Genomic DNA, 23,374 nt, shown 5'->3' with positions numbered 1-23,374 from the left:
TGTTTTTTGCAAATTCTTTTGTAAATCCATTTCATAGATCTTTTGCAAATAGTCAAAGGTAAATAAGTAAGAGTTTGCAAAAGCATTTTCGAGATTTGAAATTTCCTCCCCCTGTCTCAAATGCTTTTCCTTTGACAAAACAAAACTCTCCCTAAAAGAGATCCACCTCTTAGTGTTCAAGAGGGTTTTGATATCCCATTTTTGAAATACTACTTTCTCCCCCTTTTGAACACAATAGGATACCAAATGATAAAGACTTTTGGAAAGCCCTAAGTTTTTGAATTTGGTGGTGGTGGTGCGGTCCGTTTGCTTTGGGCTTATTTCTCCCCCTTTTTGGCATGAATCGCCAAAAACGGAATCATTAGAGCCCTCGAAGTGCAATCTTCCCCTTTGGTCATAAATAAGTGAGTTAAGATTATACCAAAGACGAAGTGCTTTTGCGTTTGAGCTTTTACTTTCTCCCCCAAGGATGAAGTCCTTTTCCTTGATGCTCATTTCTCCCCTGAAGAAGAGAGAGTTGCTCGGAGTGGTGGCGAAGTATGAGTTACGGAGTGGAAGCCTTTGTCTTCGCCGAAGACTCCAATTCCCTTTCAATATACTTATGACTTGGTTTGAAATAGACTTGAAAACACATTAGTCATAGCATATAAAAGAGATATGATCAAAGGTATTCAAGTGAGCTATGTGTGCAAGTTAGCAAAAGAAATTTCTAGAATCAAGAATATTTAGCTCATGCCTAAGTCTGGTAAAAGATTGTTCATCAAGTGGCTTGGTAAAGATATCGGCTAATTGATCTTTAGTATTAATGTAAGAAATCTCGATATCCCCCTTTTGTTGGTGATCCCTAAGAAAATGATACCGAATGGCTATGTGCTTAGTGCGGCTATGCTCGACGGGATTGTCGGCCATTTTGATTGCACTCTCATTATCACATAGCAAAGGGACTTTGGTTAATTTGTAACCGTAGTCCCGCAGGGTTTGCCTCATCCAAAGCAATTGCGCGCAACAATGTCCTGCGGCAATGTACTCGGCTTCGGCGGTGGAAAGAGCGACCGAATTTTGCTTCTTTGAAGCCCAAGACACCAAGGATCTTCCCAAGAACTGGCAAGTCCCCGATGTGCTCTTCCTATTGATTTTGCACCCCGCCCAATCGGCATCCGAATAACCAATTAAATCAAATGTGGATCCCCTAGGGTACCAAAGCCCAAACTTAGGAGTATAAGCCAAATATCTCAAGATTCGTTTTACGGCCGTAAGGTGTGATTCCTTAGGGTCGGCTTGAAATCTTGCACACATGCAAACGGAAAGCATAATGTCCGGTCGAGATGCACATAAATAAAGCAATGAACCAATCATCGACCGGTATACCTTTTGATCCACGGACTTACCTCCCGTGTCGAGGTCGAGATGCCCATTAGTTCCCATGGGTGTCTTGATGGGTTTGGCATCCTTCATCCCAAACTTAGCAAGAATGTCTTGAGTGTACTTCGTTTGGCTAATGAAGGTGCCCTCTTGGAGTTGCTTGACTTGGAATCCTAGAAAATACTTCAACTCCCCCATCATCGACATCTCGAATTTCTGTGTCATGATCCTACTAAACTCTTCACATGTAGACTCGTTAGTAGACCCAAATATAATATCATCAACATAGATTTGGCATACAAACAAGTCATTTTCAAAAGTTTTAGTAAAGAGTGTAGGATCGGCCTTGCCGACTTTGAAGCCATTAGCAATAAGGAAATCTCTAAGGCATTCATACCACGCTCTTGGGGCTTGCTTGAGCCCATAAAGCGCCTTAGAGAGCCTATAGACATGATTAGGATACTCACTGTCTTCAAAGCCGGGAGGTTGCTCAACATAGACCTCTTCCTTGATTGGTCCGTTGAGGAAGGCACTTTTTACGTCCATTTGATAGAGCTTAAAGCCATGGTAAGTAGCATAGGCCAATAAAATGCGAATTGACTCAAGCCTAGCTACGGGTGCATAGGTTTCACCAAACTCCAAACCTTCGACTTGTGAATACCCTTTGGCCACGAGTCGAGCTTTGTTCCTTGTCACCACACCATGCTCATCTTGTTTGTTGCGGAAGACCCATTTGGTTCCTACAACATTTTGGTTAGGACGTGGAACTAAATGCCATACCTCGTTCCTCGTGAAATTGTTGAGCTCCTCTTGCATAGCCACCACCCAATCCGAATCTTGGAGAGCTTCCTCTACCCTGTGTGGCTCAATAGAGGAAACAAAAGAGTAATGTTCACAAAAATGAGCAACCCGAGATCGAGTAGTTACCCCCTTATGAATGTCGCCGAGGATGGTGTCGACGGGGTGATCTCGTTGGATTGCTTGGTGGACTCTTGGGTGTGGCGGTCTTGGTTCTTCCTCATCCTCCTTTTCTTGGTCAATTGCATCTCCCCCTTGATCATTGCCATCATCTTGAGGGGGCTCATCTTCTTGATTTTGTCCTTCATCAACTTGAGCTTCATCCTCATTTTGAGTTGGTGGAGATGCTTGTGTGGAGGAGGATGGTTGATCTTGTGCATGTGGAGGCTCTTCGGATTCCTTGGGACACACATCTCCAATGGACATGTTCCTTAGCGCTATGCATGGAGCCTGTTCTTCACCTATCTCATCAAGATCAACTTGCTCTACTTGAGAGCCGTTAGTTTCATCAAACACAACGTCACATGAGACTTCAACTAGTCCAGTGGACTTGTTAAAGACTCTATATGCCCTTGTGTTTGAGTCATATCCTAGTAAAAAGCCTTCTACAGTTTTAGGTGCAAATTTAGATTTTCTACCTCTTTTAACAAGAATAAAGCATTTGCTACCAAAAACTCTAAAGTATGAAATGTTGGGCTTTTTACTGGTTAGGAGTTCGTAGGATGTCTTCTTGAGGATTCGGTGAAGATATAACCGGTTGATGGCGTAGCAGGCGGTGTTGACCGCTTCGGCCCAAAACCGGTCCGGTGTCTTGTACTCATCAAGCATGGTTCTTGCCATGTCCAATAGAGTTCGATTCTTCCTCTCTACTACACCATTTTGTTGAGGTGTGTAGGGAGAAGAGAACTCATGCTTGATGCCCTCCTCCTCAAGGAAGCCTTCAATTTGAGAGTTCTTGAACTCCGTTCCGTTGTCGCTTCTTATTTTCTTGATCCTTAAGCCAAACTCATTTTGAGCCCGTCTTAAGAATCCTTTTAAGGTGTCTTGGGTTTGAGACTTTTCCTGTAAAAAGAATACCCAAGTGAAGCGAGAATAATCATCCACAATAACTAGACAGTACTTACTCCCGCCGATGCTTATGTAAGCGATCGGCCCGAATAGATCCATGTGTAGGAGCTCCAGTGGCCTGTCAGTCGTCATTATGTTCTTGTGTGGATGATGAGTGCCAACTTGCTTCCCTGCTTGGCATGCGCTACAAATCCTGTCTTTCTCAAAATGAACATTGGTTAGTCCTAAAATGTGTTCTCCCTTTAGAAGCTTATGAAGATTCTTCATCCCAACATGGGCTAGTCGGCGGTGCCAGAGCCAACCCATGTTAGTCTTAGCAATTAAACATGTGTCGAGCTCAGCTCTATCAAAATCTACTAAGTATAGCTGACCCTCTAACACACCCTTAAATGCTATTGAATCATCACTTCTTCTAAAGACAGTGACACCTATATCAGTAAAAAGACAGTTGTAGCCCATTTGACATAATTGGGAAACAGAAAGCAAGTTGTAATCTAATGAATCAACAAGAAAAACATTGGAAATGGAATGGTCAGGTGAAATAGCAATTTTACCCAAACCTTTGACCAAACCTTGGTTTCCATCCCCGAATGTAATCGCTCGTTGGGGATCTTTGTTTTTCTCATAGGAGGAGAACATCCTTTTCTCCCCTGTCATATGGTTTGTGCACCCGCTGTCGAGTATCCAACTTGAGCCCCCGGATGCATAAACCTACAAAACAAGTTTAGTTCTTTGTTTTAGGTACCCAAACGGTTTTGGGTCCTTTAGCATTAGATACAAGAACTTTGGGTACCCAAACACAAGTCTTGGAGCCCTTGTGTTTGCCCCCAACAATTTTGGCAACTACCTTGCCAGATTTGCTAGTCAACACGTAAGATGCATCAAAAGTTTTAAATGAAATGGCATGATCATTTGATGCATTAGGAGTTTTCTTTCTAGGCAACTTGGCACGGGTTGGTTGCCTAGAGCTAGATGTCTCACCCTTATACATAAAAGCATGATTAGGGCCAGAGTGAGACTTCCTAGAGTGAATTCTCCTAATTTTGCTCTCGGGATAACCGGCAGGGTACAAAATGTAACCCTCGTTATCCTGAGGCATGGGAGCCTTGCCCTTAACAAAGTTAGACAAATTTTTAGGTGGGGCATTAATTTTGACATTGTCTCCCCTTTGAAAGCCAATGCCGTCCTTAATGCCCGGGCGTCTCCCATTATAGAGCATGCTTCTAGCCAATTTAAATTTTTCATTTTCTAAGTCATGCTCTCTAATTTTAGCATTAAGTTGTGCTATGTGATCATTTTGTTTTTTAATTAAGGCAAGGTGATCATGGATAGCATCAACATTAATATCTCTACATCTAGTGCAAATGGACACATGCTCAATAGTAGATGTAGAGGGTTTGCAAGACTTCAATTCAATAACCTTAGCATGCAACAAATCATTCTTTGTTCTAAGGTCGGAAATGGTAGCATTGCAAACATCAAAATCCTTAGCCTTAGCAATTAATTTTTCATTCTCATTTCTAAGGCTAGCAAGAGAAATGTTCAATTTTTCAATCCTAGCAAGCAAATCATCATCATTATTTCTAGGAATTGAAACATTGCAAATATGAGAATCAACCTTAGCTAACAAATTTGCATTCTCATTCCTAAGGTTGTCTATAGTCTCATGACAAGTACTTAGCTCACTAGACAATTTTTCACATTTTTCCATTGCTAGAGCATAAGCATTTTTAACCTTAACATGCTTCTTATTTTCCTTGATTAGGAAGTCCTCTTGGGAGTCCAAGAGATCATCCTTTTCATGGATAGCAGTAATTAGCTCATTTAATTTTTCTTTTTGTTCCATGTTAAGGTTGGCAAAAAGAATACGCAAGTTATCCTCCTCATTTTTATCATCCTCATCACTAGATGTTTCATATTTAGTGGAGGACTTTGATTTTACCTTCTTTTTGCCGTCCTTGGCCATGAGGCACTTGTGGCCGACGTTGGGGAAGAGGAGGCCTTTGGTGACGGCGATGTGGGCGGCGTCCTCGTCGTTAGAGGAGTCGCTTGAGCTTTCGTCGGAGTCCCACTCCCGACAAACATGGGCATCGCCGCCCTTCTTTTTGTAGTACTTCTTCTTCTCCTTCCTCTTGCCCTTCTTGTCGTTGTCCCTGTCACTATCACTTGATAATGGACATTTAGCAATAAAGTGACCGGGCTTACCACACTTGTAGCAAACCTTCTTGGAACGGGATTTGTAGTCCTTCCCCTTCCGTTGCTTGAGGATTTGCCGGAAGCTTTTGATGATTAGGGCCATCTCCTCATTGTCGAGCTTGGAGGCGTCAATTGGTTGTTTACTTGGTGTAGACTCCTCCTTCTTCTCCTCCGTTGCCTTGAAGGCCACGGGTTGCGCCTCGGATGTGGAAGTCTCATCAAGCTCGTTGATCTTCTTGGAGCCCTTAATCATGCATTCAAAACTAACAAAATTCCCGATGACTTCCTCGGGGGTCATTTGTGTATATCTAGGATTGCCACGAATTAATTGTACTTGAGTAGGGTTAAGGAAAATAAGGGCTCTCAGAATAACCTTAACCACTTCGTGGTCATCCCATTTTGTGCTCCCGAGGTTGCGCACTTGGTTCACCAAGGTCTTGAGCCGGTTGTACATGTCTTGTGGCTCCTCCCCTTGGCGAAGACGAAAGCGACCGAGCTCCCCCTCGATCGTTTCCCGCTTGGTGATCTTGGTGAGTTCATCACCCTCATGCGCCGTCTTGAGTAGGTCCCAAATCTCCTTGGCGTTCTTCAACCCTTGTACTTTGTTGTATTCCTCCTTGCTTAATGAGGCAAGGAGAATGGTTGTGGCTTGAGAGTTGAAGTGCTCGATTTGGGCCACTTCGTCCGTGTCGTAGTCCTCATCCCCTACGGATGGTACCTGTACACCATACTCAACAACATCCCATAATCTTTTGTGGAGAGAGGTTAGATGAAATTGCATCAAATTACTCCACATAGCATAATCTTCACCATTAAAAGTTGGTGGTTTGCCTAATGGGACGGAAAGTAAAGGTGTATGTTTAGGAACGCGAGGGTAGCGTAGGGGGATCTTACTATACTTCTTACGCTCTTGGCGTTTAGAAGTGACGGACGCCGCGTCGGAGCCGGAGGTGGAGGTCGATGAAGTGTCGGTCTCGTAGAAGACCACCTTCCTCATCCTTTTGTGCTTGTCCCCACTCCGATGCGGCTTGTGAGAAGATTTTTCCTTCTTCTCCTTATGGTGAGAAGAGGAAGATCTTTTCTCCTTCCGCTTGGAGGATTTCTTCTTCTTCTCTCTTCTCTTGGTGCGGGACTCTTCCGATGAAGATGAAGTGCTCCCTTGGCTTGTAGTGGGCTTGTCGTCGCCGGTCTCCATCTCCTTCTTGGCGTGATCTCCCGACATCACTTCGAGCGGTTAGGCTCTAATGAAGCACCGGGCTTTGATACCAATTGATAGTCGCCTAGAGGGGGGGTGAATAGGGCGAAACTGAAATTTACAAAAATAATCACAACTACAAGCCGGGGTTAGCGTTAGTAATAATAAATGTGTCCGCAAGAGAGGGCGCAAAATAAATCGCAAGCAAATAAGGAGAGTGACACGCGGATTTGTTTTACCGAGGTTCGGTTCTTGCAAACCTACTCCCCGTTGAGGAGGCCACAAAGGCCGGGTCTCTTTCAACCCTTCCCTCTCTCAAACGGTCCCTCGGACCGAGTGAGCTTTCCTTCTTCTCAATCAACCGGGAACAAAACTTCCCCGCAAGGGCCACCACACAATCAGTGCCTCTTGCCTCGGTTACAATTGAGTGTTGATCACAAGAGCAAAAGAGAAAGAAAGAATGCGATCCAAGCGCAAGAGCTCAAAAGAACACGGCAAATCTCTCTCTCTAATCACTAGGGTTTTGTGTGGAATTGGAGAGGATTTGATCTCTTTGAATGTGTCTAGAATTGAATGCCTAGCTCTTGTAAGTGGTTGAGAAGTGGGAAAACTTGGATGGCAATGAATGTGGGGTGGTTGGGGTATTTATAGCCCCAACCACCAAACATGACCGTTGGCTGGAGGCTTCTGTTCGATGGCGCACCGGACAGTCCGGTGCACACCGGACAGTCCGGTGCCCCTGCCACGTCAGCGTTGCCGTTGGATTCTAGCCGTTGGAGCTTCTGACTTGTGGGCCCGCCTGGGTGTCCGGTGCACACCGGACATGCACTGTTTGATGTCCGGTGCACCGGTATGGGCAGCCCTGACGTCTGCGCGCGCTGCGCGCGCATTTAATGCAGCGCAGGGAGCCGTTGGCGCCGCAGGGAGCCGTTGCTCCGCTGGCACACCGGACAGTCCGGTGCACACCGGACAGTCCGGTGAATTTTAGCGGAGCGGCTGCCGCGCGAACCCGAGGCTGGCGAGTTCCGGGGGCCGAGCTTCCTTGGAGCACCGGACATGTCCGGTGCACACCGGGCAGTCCGGTGAATTATAGCGCGCCGGCTTCCGAGAAATCCCGAGGGTGAAGAGTTTGAGACTGGGTCCCCTGGTGCACCGGACAGGTACTGTTCACTGTCCGGTGGCACACCGGACAGTCCGGTGTGCCAGACCAGGGGTGCCCTCGGTTGCCCCTTTGCACGTTTATTGAATCCAACACTTGGTCTTCTTATTGGCTGAGTGTGAACTTTTTACACCTGTATAATCTATACACTTGGGCAAACTAGTTAGTCCAAAGATTTGTGTTGGGCAATTCAACCACCAAAATTATATAGGAACTAGGTGTAAGCCTAATTCCCTTTCAACATGCAAACAGTGAATGATTATAATTTTATTAGATAGAGAATAACATTATGAACATTTTGCAATTTGAACCACCCAATTTGGAGTTCATATGCAAAAGATATGAAATATACATGTTTTAGAATTCAAAACTACTAAATTAAACCCATATCTGTGATTAAAATAAAGTTCAGGGCCTATCTACAAGAAAACAGGGGTCTGAGCACAAGAACACAGGACGACGAGTTAATTCTCGGAAACCCAAGGGGACTTTTAACAAGTTTCCCAAACGAACGGGTATCGGGTTCCCTCGGCCATTAGATCTCGGATCAACGACCGAGATTAGATCGGTGGGCGAGCGCGTGGGCGCGGGCGGGCGAGCGAGGCTGACACATGGGGTAGGGAAGGCAGCGGCCTGGGGTCAGCGGGGCTGACAGGCTGGGCCCGTTGGTAGGGGTGCGGGTCAGGGGACGAATCCGAGCGGCCGGATTCCAAGTGAACGGTTGGGATTATCCTTGACCTAATTAAACCCGGGCCGCATGATCTCAGGTGAACGCCTGAGATCCAACGGCAAGCCCGAGCAGGGCTCCCTGGCCACCAGCGGTGGCACCGCTCACACCCACGGTGGGGTCCGCCAGAGACGAGGGCGCGCTAGGGCCCTAGGGCGCCGAGAAAGACTTAGGGAGGTCGGGGGTGATGCAACGAACATGGAGGTGGGCACAACATCGGCGTAGAAGCACAAGAGGGTGGCGGTCCACGGCGAGATGGCTCGGTGGCGGCGTTGTCTCACTCTAATGTGCAATTGCGCACAACCGAGGGCAGCCAAGGGAAAAAATAGGGGCGGGGTAGGTTGGTTACCTCGAGGGAAGGCTTCGGGTCACCTGAACAGTGGCGGGGACACGACGAGGCCTCGGGTCGACGGTGGCGGAGCGGCTAAGGCGCGGAGGAAAGGCTGGTGAGCATGGACCGAGGGAAATAGAGGGAGCAAACCGAGGGGTCTCTCGGGTTGCTGGTGATGAGGCAAGGCTCACCGGGACAGCAGACACAACGAGGGCTCGACGGCGTCCGCAAAACAAGCACGGGACCATGGCAGACGGTGGCGATTTCTTCGTTGGCGCTCGCGCGACGTGAGGTGAGTGCGGGAGCTCTGTAGGGAGTGCGAGTGAGGGAGGGGGAGAGGGAGTGGGTGCGGGCCGCCAGAAATGGTCGAGGTGGGGCGGGCGCGACCTCGGCGTGCGTCATGGGCGCGAAGTCCATGGCGTGCGCGCAAGTCGTGCGCGCGGACGCTTTGGGGGCGAGTCTGACAGGTGGGGTCCACGAACCAGCGGGAGAGGGCGCGTGAACGGGAGGGGCGGACCCATGGGCAGAAAAGGAAGGGGGCGCGCGCGAGCGATGGAATCGGTGTCGACAGCTCGGTCCCACCTGCCAGAAAGAGAGGGAGCGGGTGCGCGAGCACGCGTGGGCGAAGGGATCGGCGCCGACAGGTGGGTTCCACCGCACAGCGAGAGGGTGCGGGTGCGCGCGGGCGCGCAAGCTGGGCCAAGTGGCTAAGGCTGGGCTGCTTTGGTTTTTCATTTTTCTTTTCAATTTCTAATTCCTTTTCTTTTTATTTTCTCTATTGAATTCAAATCAAATCAAACTACTAATTCAAATTCAAATATTTCAAACATGTGCATCAACCAAAAACAAAGTTTAAGCTCAGCATGATGCAATATTTCATGTCTCTCCTAAGTTTTAATTATCTAAAAAATAATACCCCTCTCACATAAATAACCAAAATTCTATTAAAAAGAAGAGGAAGGAAAATCTATAGAGGCGAGAAAAGTAGTAACACCTGAATTTGGTAGATAATAAAGAAAAAAATTTATACCCCAAATTCAGGGTGTTACAAGAGGTTTGACCGGGTGCACACAGACGTGGGATGTGGGTGGGCGCGCCGGTGCGGTCCAACCAGGTCGCAGGGTGGCCGACCAGAGCTTCCTCTAGCGCATATGGAAGCCCATTGCAACGTATTCAAGTGTTGTAGTCGTTTGATGGTTACAATTCTGTTGCAAGAAGATATTTTGCAACATTTAATTTAGCTGAAAAAACTCTATTGCCACAACATATTTCATGGTAATAAGTGTTAATGCCACATTTGAATCGGTTGCAAATGACTTTGTTATCACAAGATGCTTCATGACACAAAACACTAGTGCCACGTAAGTGACTCGTGGTAACAAGATGTATTATCATGCAAGTGATTTCATTGCATTTGATCATTTTGCAACATAATTTGTCTCATGGCTATATGACCTTTTTACTAAAAAATAATATGTGGTAAGAATTGTTATGGCAACAAAAAACATCATTTGTAACTAATTATGTTGCAACAAGGAGAAAATGTTGCAACTACTGAAGTCTCAACGAAATATATCTATAGTAATTGCATCTTATTGTAACAAAAAAACATTGAATTAATGATGTCGCAACTACAAAGATAATGCAAATGAACCATACAACAACCAACAAAATTGTTGTATTTACATATATTCAAACCCACAATTTATATGACAATGTATCTTGCATTTCTATTGGGTATAAAATGTTATGCAAAAGAATTATATTTTGCATCTATAGTGTGTGTATATACTTCCAATAGTTAAAGGAAGCCCAGGCTGACCACCCTATAACGTGGTTCAACCCAACGCGACGACTCAATCAGGCTGTTGCGTGCGCCACCCGCCCCATGCGCGTAAAAAAGGAATGCATGCATGAGTCAAACACATTCCCTTGCATGCGCGTAAATTTAGGAAATGATATGTGTGACGATTTCTATTTTTAAATGCTTTATTTCCTCCATAAATTTAGGATCGCTGCAACATCCATACAACTAGACTCGTAAGGACCATTTTATGACATATACTGATACTAAATATGCTACACTGTGTAGATAATTATGCAATTCAGTATACTACATAAAAATATGTTACCAGCATGCGCACGAATTTATGATGGAAAGAATGTGCAATGAAAGGAAATGAATTGCACGCATAGAAACCAAAAAATTGTATTTAATGTTTTATTTCCTTCATAAATATAGGATCCCTCCAACAGCCATGCAACTAAACACATTAGAACTAGTTTATGATATATACTGATACAAATTATACTACACGGTGTACGTATTTATGCAATTCGGTACACTGAAAAATCTGGCATGTTGTTCGGACGTATCTCCGGGTTAGAGCGTAAAAAGTTTAAGTTTTGAGCATAAAATCACTCAATTATAAGCGTAAATACCGAGCCAATGTGAGAGGTTGATAGCTCTAGTAGGTTATTATTATGATCCTATTTTTATGGCATATCCGAAAAACATGGCAGCCACATGCATGCTGTTTTTATTTTTATACAGATCCAAAAATTATGGCAAAATGTATGCATGAGTCAAACACGTTCTCTTGCATGCGCGTAAATTTAGGAAAGATATGTGTGGCGGTTTCTATTTTAAATTCTTTATTTCCTCCATAAATTTAGGATCGCTACAACAGCCATACAGCTAGACTCGTAATGACCATTTTATGATATATACTGATACTAAATATGCTACACTGTATAGATAATTATGCAATTCGGTATACTGTGTAAAAATCTGTTACCAGCTGCATGCACACGAATTTATGATGGAAAGAATATGCAATGAAAGGAAATGAATTGCATTCATAGAAACAAAAAATCGTATTTAATGTTTTATTTCCTTCATAAATATAAGATCCCTCCAACAGCCATGCAGCTAAATGCATTAGAACTAGTTTATGATACATACTGAAACAAATTATACTACACTGTGTAGGAATTTATGCAATTTCTTACACTGCGTAAAAAATCTAGCATGTTGTTCACTGGTGGACGCATCTCCGGGTGGAGCGTAAAAACCTTAAGGGCTGATTTGGTGGTAAGGAATCCCAAAGGGATCCATGGGAGAGAAATCCCCTTGCAATTCAATTTTGAATAACAAGGGGATTCCTCCCCCATGAATCCCCTTGGGATCCCTTAGCACCAAATCAGCCCTAAGTTTTGATCATAAAATCCCTCAATTATAAGCGTAAATACCGAGTCAATGTGAGAGGTTGATAGCTCTAGTAGGTTGTTATTACGATCTTATTTTTATGACAGATCCGAAAAACATGGCAGCCGCATGCATGCGGTTTCTATTTTTATACAGATCCAAAAATTATGGCAAAAATCATGTGAGTTTCCATTGCATGCGCGCAAATTACGAACATCATAAATCAAGGAATTGTCTTTCCAATGTGCATGCAAAAAATACGCATGCATCAAACTGATATACGAACTTCGTGTTCAAGCATAAAATCGTACAATTTTTAGCGTAAATAATACATGTGGTAGACATAAAACACAATAATCGAAAAAACACAAATCAAAGGAGGTAGTCGTCGGAGGACGTCGTCGACGATATAAGCACAGATGTATGTCGTCATTCGGGCCGACCGAACTGCGCCAGATCGAAGGATGTCATGCGCGATCGTCGCTGCGCGCACCTCAAACCCTTCCGTGACGCCGCTCGAACCTCGCGCCTCGTGTGTCGCCGTCGCTACTCGCACATCGAGGGGTGTCGCTTGCTCGCCGGCCTTGGAAGTGTCGCCGCTTCGGGGCCCCGGGGACGCCGCCGCTTGCCCGCACAAGGGCACTGTCGTCGCTCGCCCTCTGGATCGGGGAGCCGCTGCCGACTTAGGAACCGCCGCCTCTACTCCGGATCGAAGAATCGCCGCCACCGCATGTCGAGGTCGGGGAGCCACGGCCACCGCAGCCACTGGCCGGGGGTCCACCGCCGCGCACGCTATCGGGCAACCGCCGTCGCTAATGAATCGGGATGGGGCGTAAAAAACTGAACCCTAGCACTTCAGATTTTTTCTTTTATAGACGTCTGGACCTGGTCCGGCTCGACCGAGTTGCACTGTCTGGTCTGACCTTCCTCTAGTTATTGGAAGCCCAGGGCTCCTAATATACAATATATATATATATATATATATATATATATATATATATATATATATATATATATATATATATATATATATATATATATATATATATATATGTTAGTTTTTGCATTATGAGTGCTATAATGATTAAAATGTGATATTTAGCAATGAAAAAGAATATTGGGGAGACATTAATATGCAATGCGGATGTTGATGTGATTTGTTGGACCATGTTTATACCACATATATAGGTCAAGGTAGGCAATAGATAAAGAAAAGTATAACATAACACGTAGATTGCTCATGGCTAGAGCTAGGCTAGCTTGTCTCGGTTCGACCGAGCTCGATCCGACTCATTAGATTAATAAGCTGGTTTGGCTCGTTAAAAAAACCAAGCTAGAGAATTAGCTCGACTCAGCTTATTTACGAGCTCAAGCTGGCTTATTTAGCTCGCGAGTAATAATTTAAAACTATATATATATATACCTATGTGATGGACCACCGTACCCTAGCGTGCCCGCCCGCCCACCTAATGCACGCACCCACGCGTGGCTCTGTCCCCCGCTCAACAAGACGACCGAGCCAGCCAGCCTAGCCAGCAGGCCGAGCCGCCCCCGCACCCGCCCTACCAAGTCACCGTGAGCCGAGTCATCTCGTTTAAAATGACTTAGGGTGTGTTTGGTTTGACTTTTGGCTTTGTCTTTTGCCCCCCTAAAAGCCAAAAGCCAACCAAAGGGCTGGATCCAGGAAGCAGCTTTTTCTAAAAGCCGACTTTCTCGTAGTGCAAATCTGAAAGCAACCCTGGACCTGCTTTTAGTGGCTTTTCGGATGGAACTATGAAAACATATATCGAAGAATTTTTAACGACTTTTAGTGGTTTCCACCAAACGGTTTTTAGCTTTTTAACAGCTTACAACCTACAACAGCTTTTTCCACATCTCACATCTCACAGCAACTTTTTTCACAACCACAGCCTAACCAAACAGACCCTTAATGTTTTTGAATTACTTAATGTAGCCTAAAATGACTTAAATGTTGCCTAGACTTTAGAATGACTTAAAGTTACATACAATAAATTAAATGTTGTTTGTCCGCTAGAATGACTTAATATTTTTTTGGAATGAATGAACCAATAACATAAGAATTGTCTGAGATGTTAAAACGAATTCTAGCTCATTCGAGCTAATAAGCTGGTCCGAGCTCGATTTGAGTTGACTCGTTAACAAACCGAATTGAGATGTTAGTTTCGCTCATGACAAATTAAAACGAGCCAAGTTGAGCTTACCATGAGTCGAGTAGGCTGACAAGTTGTCCAATCCTGCTTATGACTCATGAGGAACAACTGTTTCAGATCACACTAGCGCTAATAAAGATCTTTACTTTTGAGTAGGACATGATAGTCAAATCAAAAGATTGCTTATGAGGACAGCTATTTCAGAATTCAGAGGGCTTTATTCTAAGTTATACAAAATCCTAAGAACTTGGCCCTTTTTTAACATCTCGATTTTTTTAACTGGCATTGAGATTGAGGGGGTGTTTGAATGCACTACAACTAATAGTTAGCTGCTAAAATTAGCCGAAAACATCTAAACAGCTTAGCTAATAGTTCAACTATTAGCTACTTTTAGTAAATTAGCTAATAGTTAGATAAATATTTATTAGCTAGCTAATTCCACTAGCAATTTTTTAGTCAACTAACTATTAGCTCTAGTGCATTCAAACACCCCCTGAGAATAAGAGAAAGGACAAGAAAAAGGTTGACCGGGGCAAACGAACAGATGCCCTGCTTTGCTGGCATTTCAAGCAGGCTTTTCACACAAGTCCCTCCCGACCACCCAATTACCCTTCATTTCCCCGTCGTCTACCTCCACCACATTTCTCGCTCGATAGCTTGGATGGGCAGAGCACCCTTCGCGGCAGACTCGAGGCGGCAGAAATGGCGGAAATCTCCGGGTTCCTCCTCAAGCAACAGACCACGTGAACTACGACGAGGAGCCAGGCAACGGTCAGGCCCCTCTCACGTCCTGCGATCCAGCAGTGTCGCCATGGCGGAAACTGGAAACGGGATTACATTCTGCAATGCGCGTTTCTGATTGCGCCCGTTTGTGTTCACAGGGCGCCATGTCCAACGTCTTCGACATGAAAGGGAGGGACATGAATGGTGCAGGTTAGCACATGCTCGCATCATCGTCAATTTCAGTTCTACAGCAATTTGGCAAACTGGTTGTGTGCAAGAGTTTCAGATAATTTGTGCGCCGCAGTGCAAATGCAAATACATAAAATTTCGCTGATGCTGCAGATGCGCAGAGCTGCAATGCAGCACGGGCGCGGTTGAAGAGCGCGAGCCTGCACCATGTGGATTTGCCCAGCAACAGGCAAAAGGATGACACACGCCAGTACCAGTAATTAATCACGATCGATGTTCAATTGATCTGAACCTTATATGACGCTGATAAAATCATGTAATGCTAGCTCCTACGTACAGAAGATGACATGGCCATGACCTCTCCGACTAATACGTGGATGCAGGATGTTTGTTGCCACATGGAATGTTGGAGGAAAGACTCCGAGCAACAGGCTCAACTTGCAAGATTTTCTCCAGGTTGAAGAATCGCCTGACATTTACGTCTTGGGGTACGGCCACATCCGCATTTCGTAATAAATTTGTGTTTGGATGTCTTGTCTGTATATTTGGTACGTACGTACTTTTTGCATGGTTCTGAAGTAATCTGACGCCACGAGTATAGGTTTCAGGAGATAGTTCCCCTGACCGCCGGAAACGTGCTGGTCGTGGAGGACAACGAGCCGGCGTCCAGGTGGCTGGGGCTCATCCACCAGGCGCTGAACGAGACCCAGGAGCAGCCCGACGACGACGACGACCCGCCGCCGCCGGAGCCGCCCGCAGACTCCCGGCGCCACCACCGCCGCCGCGACTCCTCGCTCTTCTTCCAGACGCCGTCGCTCAAGGTGCTCAGCAACAGCTACCGCGTCGACAGCGCGCTCGTCAAGACCTGCAACTGCTCCACCGAGCCGTCGTCCATGCGCCGCCGGGCAGCGGAGATACGCGCGTCCGTGTACCGCGCCGATGCAGAGGCCGAAGCGGCCGCCGGCGACGGCGAGACATCCACCAGCGGGTGCAACAACGACACGGAAGCAGCAAGCCACGGCGGTGGCGCTGGCACGCCGACGGCGCAGTGCGAGCCTGGCTGCGGCGGCGGCGGCAGCATAAGCTACTGCCTGATCGGGAGCAAGCAGATGGTGGGGCTGTTCCTGTCGGTGTGGGTGAAGAGGGAGCTGGTGGAGCACGTCGGCCACCTCCGCGTCGACTGCGTCGGCAGGGGCATCATGGGCTGGCTCGGCAACAAGGGCTGCATTGCCATCAGCATGACGCTGCACCGCACCAGCCTCTGCTTCGTCTGCAGCCACCTGGCCTCCGGCGAGAAGGAGGGCGACGAGCTGCGCCGCAACGCCGACGTCGCCGAGATCCTCCGGAGCGCGCACTTCCCCCGCGCCTGCAAGCTGCCGGCCAGCCATAGAGTCCCCGAAAAGATTCTTGAGCACGAGTAAGCTTTAGAGTAGAACGAAAGCAACCACCTATATGAAAACCTAACGGCGCCATAAGATTGCAGTGCTCACGCCAAATTCACAATGCTAAATAACACAGCCGGATGATATGGCTTGGGGACCTGAACTACCGAGTGTCGCTAAGCTACGAAGAGACGAGAACGTTGCTCGAGGAGAATGACTGGGACGAGCTTCTGAAGAAAGATCAGGTAACTATGAACCATCTACACAGCAGTTTTGATCATCGTCAGTGTAAGATCTGGTAAAACACAACAATTTCTGCATGCAGCTGATAATCGAGAGAGAAGCAGGAAGGGTGTTCAGTGGCTGGAACGAGGGCAAGATCTGCTTCGCGCCCACGTACAAGTACACGCACAACTCCGACGCGTACGCCGGCGAGACGGCCAAGTCCAAGAAGAAGCGGAGGACGCCGGCATGGTACGTACTCGATCGGTCGATCACTCCGACACTGTCATGCTTCATCTCTCGACCACGTATGCGTTACCGAAGGCCATACATGTCAGTGTAGGTGCGACCGGATACTGTGGCGCGGCGACGGCATCGAGCAGCTGCAGTACCTGCGCGGCGAGTCCAGGTTCTCCGACCACCGGCCGGTCTGTGGCGTGTTCGCCGTCGAGCTGGACGCCGACGATGGCAGCAAGATCAGGAGAGCGTACTACTCCGTGAACGCGCGGATCGGCTATGACAAGACGGCGGCGTAGAGCTTCTGCGAGCCACCGTAGTGGAATGTTGTGTGTAGGCAAGATGACTAGACCAGTACAGATTGTACAGACCATTGATGCATGGCAGTGGCAGCTCAAGTCTGAGGAGCACGCTTTCGTTGTGTATTTGTGTGCCGTCTGTGCCTGGCGGAAAAGATCCAACGGTGTCCGGTGTCCCCTACAACACATGCAGATAGCAATTCTTTTCTCTTGTCCTCTTTTTTTTTTAAAAAAAAAGCAGGACTTACCAAACCATAGTATCACATGTTCTTCCTCATCATGGTGTTATGGGCAGAGTCTGCAAGGAGGTGGTTACATTTTGTGTGTTTTGAAAAAAAAGTGTTGAAATTCTCATTGCCAAGTTAGATAATTCTGCAGCCATACAATATCAATGTTCAAGTGCGTCGACCTCCAATAATCATGTAAATTCTATTGAACAAATTGAAGGCCTTTTCTCAAGACCGCTCAGCAAGGATTAGATGGACGCAATTATGGAGATGGCAAATCAAGGGAAGGGGAAGAAAGGAAGCAAGTTCAGGGGACGCAGAGTGTCGCCACTTAAGGCCTCCATCATCAAAGCTGCTTCGGGAAAATGAACCGCTCGTCCTGATTGAGTTATCAGTGGTTCTAGTTTTTATATTATGTGTTCAAAGTTAATTCTCCCTTGCTCTTGTCTGGGGGTAGAGCATGGTGTGCTGCAGGTTCTTTTGCTAGACTATTGGCCGTTGCATGGTATTTGGTAGTCCTGGTGGTGGTGTTCGAATCATTGGATCCTCATCCCTCTGTATCTTACTAATTTATGGTTGGAACTATTATGTGTGTTGTGGGTCATGTGTATCTGTTCTAGAATGTTATTGGTGATCATGGCTGCCAGTCTGCATCAGGTGTTAAGTTACCTCTATTATCTCCTTTATGTGGTAATGTCTATTCAAGTAGAGGAGTGTTTATCATCTAATGAATACAAACTGTTGTACTTTATATTGGAATGTGAGGGGTTTAAATGACCCTGCTAAGCGTGAAAGTGTGAGGCAAACAATTCTTTCTACAAGCGTAACTTTGGTTTGTCTTCAAGAGACAAAAATTATGAATTGGACTAAAGGTTTATTGAAGGACACTATGGGTTACAAGCTTGCAAAGCATACTGCGCATTTACCCTCTCAGGGAGCATCAGGTGGAATTCACTTGGTCAAATGAATAAGGGAGCAATCAACAGTAGAATAATGAGGAAGTTCAACCAAACTATTGACGCTCTACAGCTCCTAGAGCTGGACCTTATTGGTAAAAAATTCACTTGGTCGAATGAACAGGATGATCCTACGATGTCTAGGATTGATATATTGATGGCAACTACTGAGTGGTATGATCTCTATCTATCGGCTAATTTGCAGGCAATTTGTACCATGACTTTGGACCACTATCTGTTATTAATGCAGGGTCATTCTTCTTGTAATTTCTATAAAGGGTTTTGTTTTGAATCCTATTGGGTACACATAGACAGATTCAAAGAAGTAGTTCAACAAGCTTGGACGCCCACAGTTAACTCCTCTAGTGCCATCCTTCGGCTACATGTTAAAATGGTTCGCACGGCCAGAGCTCTTAAAGCCTAGAGACGACGCACGATTAGTAACATCAAAGTGCAACTGGCTATCATTCAGATTGTCCTTACCATGTTGGAAAAGGCACAGAAAAATAGAAGACTTTCTAGCGATGAGCTTGACTTTAGGAGAAGGTTAAAATCAAAATTCTTTGCCTTGCAGGCATCCAGTTATCAATTGCTAGACAACATGCCAGACAGACTTGGGTGCGGTTAGGTGATGCGAACACAAAAAAATACATTTGATGGCCAATCATAGAAAAATAAAAAAATTATTAGATCATTGAATCGTGGAGACTGCCTGTTAACTAGTCAGGAAGACAAGCTACAAGAGGCTCATCGACATTTCCTTGAGATTCTTGGCAGTAGAGGTGGGAGGAACAGTGTTGTTCGTTGGGAAAATCTGGGCTACTCGCCTTTTGAGTTATCCGATTTGTACGCCATGATCAATGATGATGAGATTAAGAATGCAGTTATGGGCATGCATCTAGAGAAAGTGCTTGGACCTGATGAATTCATAGGGCTTTTCTACAAGGGTTGTTTTGAGGTGATTAGAGAAGACCTTTCCAAAGCGATCAATGATTTTTATCACCATAAATGCAAAAGCCTACATCTGGTCAATGAGGCAAACATTGTTCTTCTACCAAAAAGGTAGAATCCTGACATGATAGATATGTTTAGACCAATCAACCTTACAAATAGTCGTATGAAGATTATAACCAAAATCATGGCAACAAGGCTGGCGTCGCAAATGAATGAAATTGTCTCCACTGCCCAGAATGCTTTCATTCAAAACGATGAATTCATGATAACTTCCTCTACATCCAGAAGGTGATTAAAAAACTTCATAAGAGCAAACAAGCAACTCTATTCATCAAGCTAGACATATCAAAAGCTTTTGATTATCTTAATTGGGCATATCTTCTAGACGTCTTAAGAGCCCTCGGCTTCACCCAAAAATGGAGAGATTGGATTGCTACCATCCTTGGTTAATCTTCTTCCAAAATCATTATTAATGGTCAGCAAACCGAAACAATCAAGCACATGTGAGGGGTGCATCAGGGAGACCCACTATCGCCTTTTCTCTTCATCCTCGTAATGGACCCCCTTCAGCGTATGATTGAAATGGCAGCTCATGAGGGGCTCTTGGGCCAGGTATTACCCAATAGGGCAAAATTTTGTTATTCTCTATATGCAGATGATGCAGGGGTGTTTGTTAGAGCAGACAAACTAGACCTCAAAGTTTTGAAAAGAATTCTAGAAGCTTTCGAAGGGTGTTTAGGTCTAAAGATCAATTTTGAGAAAACATAGATTTTTCTAATACATTATCCAAAATCTTTATGGCTAAATTTAATGGAAGTTTTTTCGGGCAAGTATTCTAACTTCCCTGGAAAGTATCTTGGGCTACCTCTTCACTTAAGGAATATAAAAAGAATAGAGTTTCAACCTCTAATTGAGAAAAACAATAAGAGGCTTGCTAGGTGGAAAGGTAGACTTCTTTCAAAGACAGGTAGGGAAACCTTGGTTAAATCTGTGTTGATCGCACAATCGATTTATCTTCTAACTATTTTCCCAGCTCAGAAATGGTTACTTAAAATGATTAGCAAGATCAGAAGGAACTTCCTTTGGAAAGGAGAAAATTCGGATTCATGTAATGGGGGTGATTGCCTGATCAACTGGGCTACAACTTGTTTGCCAAAGAATAAGGGAGGTCTTGGCATCCTTGATTGTAACGCCCCGAATTTTCGAGTTGCATTTTTTCTTTTTTCCTTCACTCGCTAAATTCGGGCGTTACCTCTCTTTTCCCATTTCTTTTCGCTAAACCTTACCCATTTCCAAAACTCTATGTCATGTATTAGTAAATCCTAGAAGTGGGTTTCTTTGGTTGTTGCATCATGTTGAACCACACATCAATTTCCCTTGTGTGTAATGGCTTGGTTTACATAAAGCATGCACTTAGTAGAAGGTTATAGCTAAATAAGAAATAGAAAATAGAAAGGAACCCCCCTTCTCTCTTGGGCCAGCTTCCTTGCGTAGCCCAACCAGCCTTCCCCCCCGCGGCCCAGCCGCCCTTTCCCCCCGGCCTGCTTCCCCCTCTCCCCTTCCCCTCCGCGTTGTGGGCCGGTGTCGCCGTGGCCCAGCCGGTGCCCCCCTTCCCTCTTCCCCCTTGGGCTGGCTGGCTCGGCAGCCCAGCTCGCCCCCGCGGCCCCCCCTCGCGCCTCCCCTCCTTTGGGCCGGCGCGCGCGGCCCAGCCGCACCCCCCCCGTGTCCCCCACGCGCGGACGGTTACGTCGCCGCCGCCGTCGCCCCTGGTGGGGCCCACCTGTCATCCCTAACGCCCAAAAACCACCTCCCTACTCTCCTCTACCCCCCCGACGCGCGATCTCTCTCTCCCTCCTCTCCACGACACTCTCGCCGCCCGAAATCGCCTTGTCATCCTCGCCCGCGGTGAGCCCCTCCCCCTCCTCTTCCCCCGCCCCCTCCCTTCTTCTTCCTTGGCCCAACCGCGACCTCCTCCCTCTTCCCCGCCTCGCACGGCCACGGTGGCCCGCCTCGGTGCACGCGGCAACGACGCCGTTTGGTCCTGCGCGGCCGGCTCGACGCGGCTCCCTCCTTGACGCGCCTGCCCCGGCTCGGCGCCCCCCTCCCTGCGTGACGCGCCCGCGCAGCCCCCTGCCCAGGTCGTGGCGCGGCCCGGCCTCGGCGGCCCCGGCGCGCTCGCGCCCGCTCGCCCCGCACGGCTCGCGGCCAGGGCGCTCGCCTGCGCCTGCTTGCGGCGGCCCCCGGCTCCCCCTCCCTCGCGTCCCGTCCCGGCGCGGCCGTGGCGCGTCCGTCCGCCCTAGCCCCTCCCTGCGCGCGGCGGCTCTCGGCCTCGGCGCGGCCCACGACCCCTGCACCCCGCCTCGTCCCGGCAAGCTCCCCTGCTCCGGCCCCGGCGAGCTCCCCTGACGCGACCATGGCGCCCGCCCCCGTCCCCGCGGCCCGACGTGGTGGCGCGGCGCCCTGCGCGCGCGCTTGCCCCCGGCTCCGGCCCCTGCCCCTACCCGGCGCGGTGCGCCCGCGGCCATGGCGCTCGCCGCCCTGGCGCGCACGGCCCCCGTCCCGGCGAGTGCGCGGCCCGGCGTGGTGCGCACACCCCTGCGCGGCTTGCCCCGGCCATGGCGCGGTCCAGCCTCGGTGCGACGCCCTCGCCCGCGCTCACCCGTCCTCCCCGGCACGCTCGCAGTGGCCCGGCCTGCTCGCCATGGCGCGACGCGTGTCTGCCTCGGCCGTGGTGGCGCGGCCCGGTCCCTGCCCTTGCACAGCGTGGCCCCTACGTAGCGCGACCCCGGCCAGGCACGACTTCGGCTCGCACGGCTGCAGTGCCCTTGTGTAGCGCGGCGCGACGCGTGCGCGGCTCGGCCCCGGCGTGCGCGCGCTTGCTCGCGTGGTCCGCGCGGTGCTTTGGCACGGCTCACCGTGCCCTCGGCGCGCTCGTCTACCCCTAGACGTGCCTGTGTACCCCCCCGTATATTTTATGCGCGTTGATCATGTTATTTATATCAATAAATGGAAACTCAATTCAGAAATTGATTACATTAGTTATTTCATGTAGTTAATCATTGACCTTGTTTAATGATGACCAATTGAAAATAGTTATAATTCTATTAGTGCATGTGACTAATACTTGTTAGTGTAACTAGGTGGAACTAGATCACGTAATAATTAGTTATGCATCTACCCGTACTACGCTTCGACTATAGCTTTAACCACTGCGAGACCTTCCTTCTTCTCTTTCTAGCCATGGCAAATGCAATATCGTATGTCATATCTTATGCATATTTGACTTATCTGCTCTCTTGTATGGTGTACTGTTTATTTCCTAATTCGAATGGATGGATGTATGTATGTTTGCGCTCGCATAGAGAACGATCTGGTTGAGGAGCCCGAATAACTCACAGTAGAAGCCCCTGAGCAACAGCTGGTTGGTGGAGGCAAGTGTCCCTTGACCTATCTTTGTCCTATACATTCTATAATTCACTTCCCGCATTTACACAGTTATACCTAAGGATTGACTAGCTTTTGTTATCCATGTCCTTGTTTACCTATTTGGGTTGGGTTATTATTGTTTAGCTTCATGCTAGTGCTTAACACTAGTCAATGAACATGATGAGATTTATCAATGATACGTTGTTTTCCTTCTTTATTATGATATTATACTTGTGGCATTTAAGGGGGCTCGAGCGGTTTCTCGAGTACCTCTCCGTAAGGACCTGTTCGTTGGATGACCGCCCAGGAAAACAGTGCAACCATGAGGGTGGAGTGGGACGCCCTTAGCTGAATAATTAGAGGAACCGGGGTGTAGTTCGCTTAGCCGTCGTGTCGTTAATGGGGCTCGGTGTATGCGGCTCGCTCCGCCAAGTTTGGTTCGCCCCTTGGGGAGAAGTGCGGTGCATTTAGGAAACCTAACAGGCAGCTACAGCCCCAGGGAATCTTTATAAAGGCTACGTAGTGATACCCTGCTAGGTCACCT

General features: G+C 47.3%; 1 protein-coding gene across 1 annotated transcript; it reads left to right on the top strand.

Annotated features, from left to right (window-relative positions):
• Positions 1–14,843: 14,843 nt before the first annotated feature.
• Positions 14,844–18,059, top strand: LOC103637855 (type I inositol polyphosphate 5-phosphatase 10). The gene is made up of 8 exons (XM_008660884.2): positions 14,844–14,986; positions 15,097–15,148; positions 15,281–15,383; positions 15,511–15,615; positions 15,729–16,544; positions 16,646–16,754; positions 16,835–16,983; positions 17,075–18,059. The coding sequence occupies exons 2-8, from the start codon at positions 15,103–15,105 to the stop codon at positions 17,265–17,267; spliced, it is 1,521 nt and encodes a 506-aa protein (XP_008659106.1). The 5' UTR covers positions 14,844–14,986; positions 15,097–15,102; the 3' UTR covers positions 17,268–18,059.
• Positions 18,060–23,374: the final 5,315 nt, after the last annotated feature.

The sequence above is a fragment of the Zea mays genome, chromosome 9 (genome assembly GCF_902167145.1).
Source record: "Zea mays cultivar B73 chromosome 9, Zm-B73-REFERENCE-NAM-5.0, whole genome shotgun sequence".
NCBI lineage: Eukaryota > Viridiplantae > Streptophyta > Magnoliopsida > Poales > Poaceae > Zea > Zea mays.
Note: the sequence above shows the minus strand (reverse complement) of the source record. Positions and strands in the feature narration are given on the sequence as shown.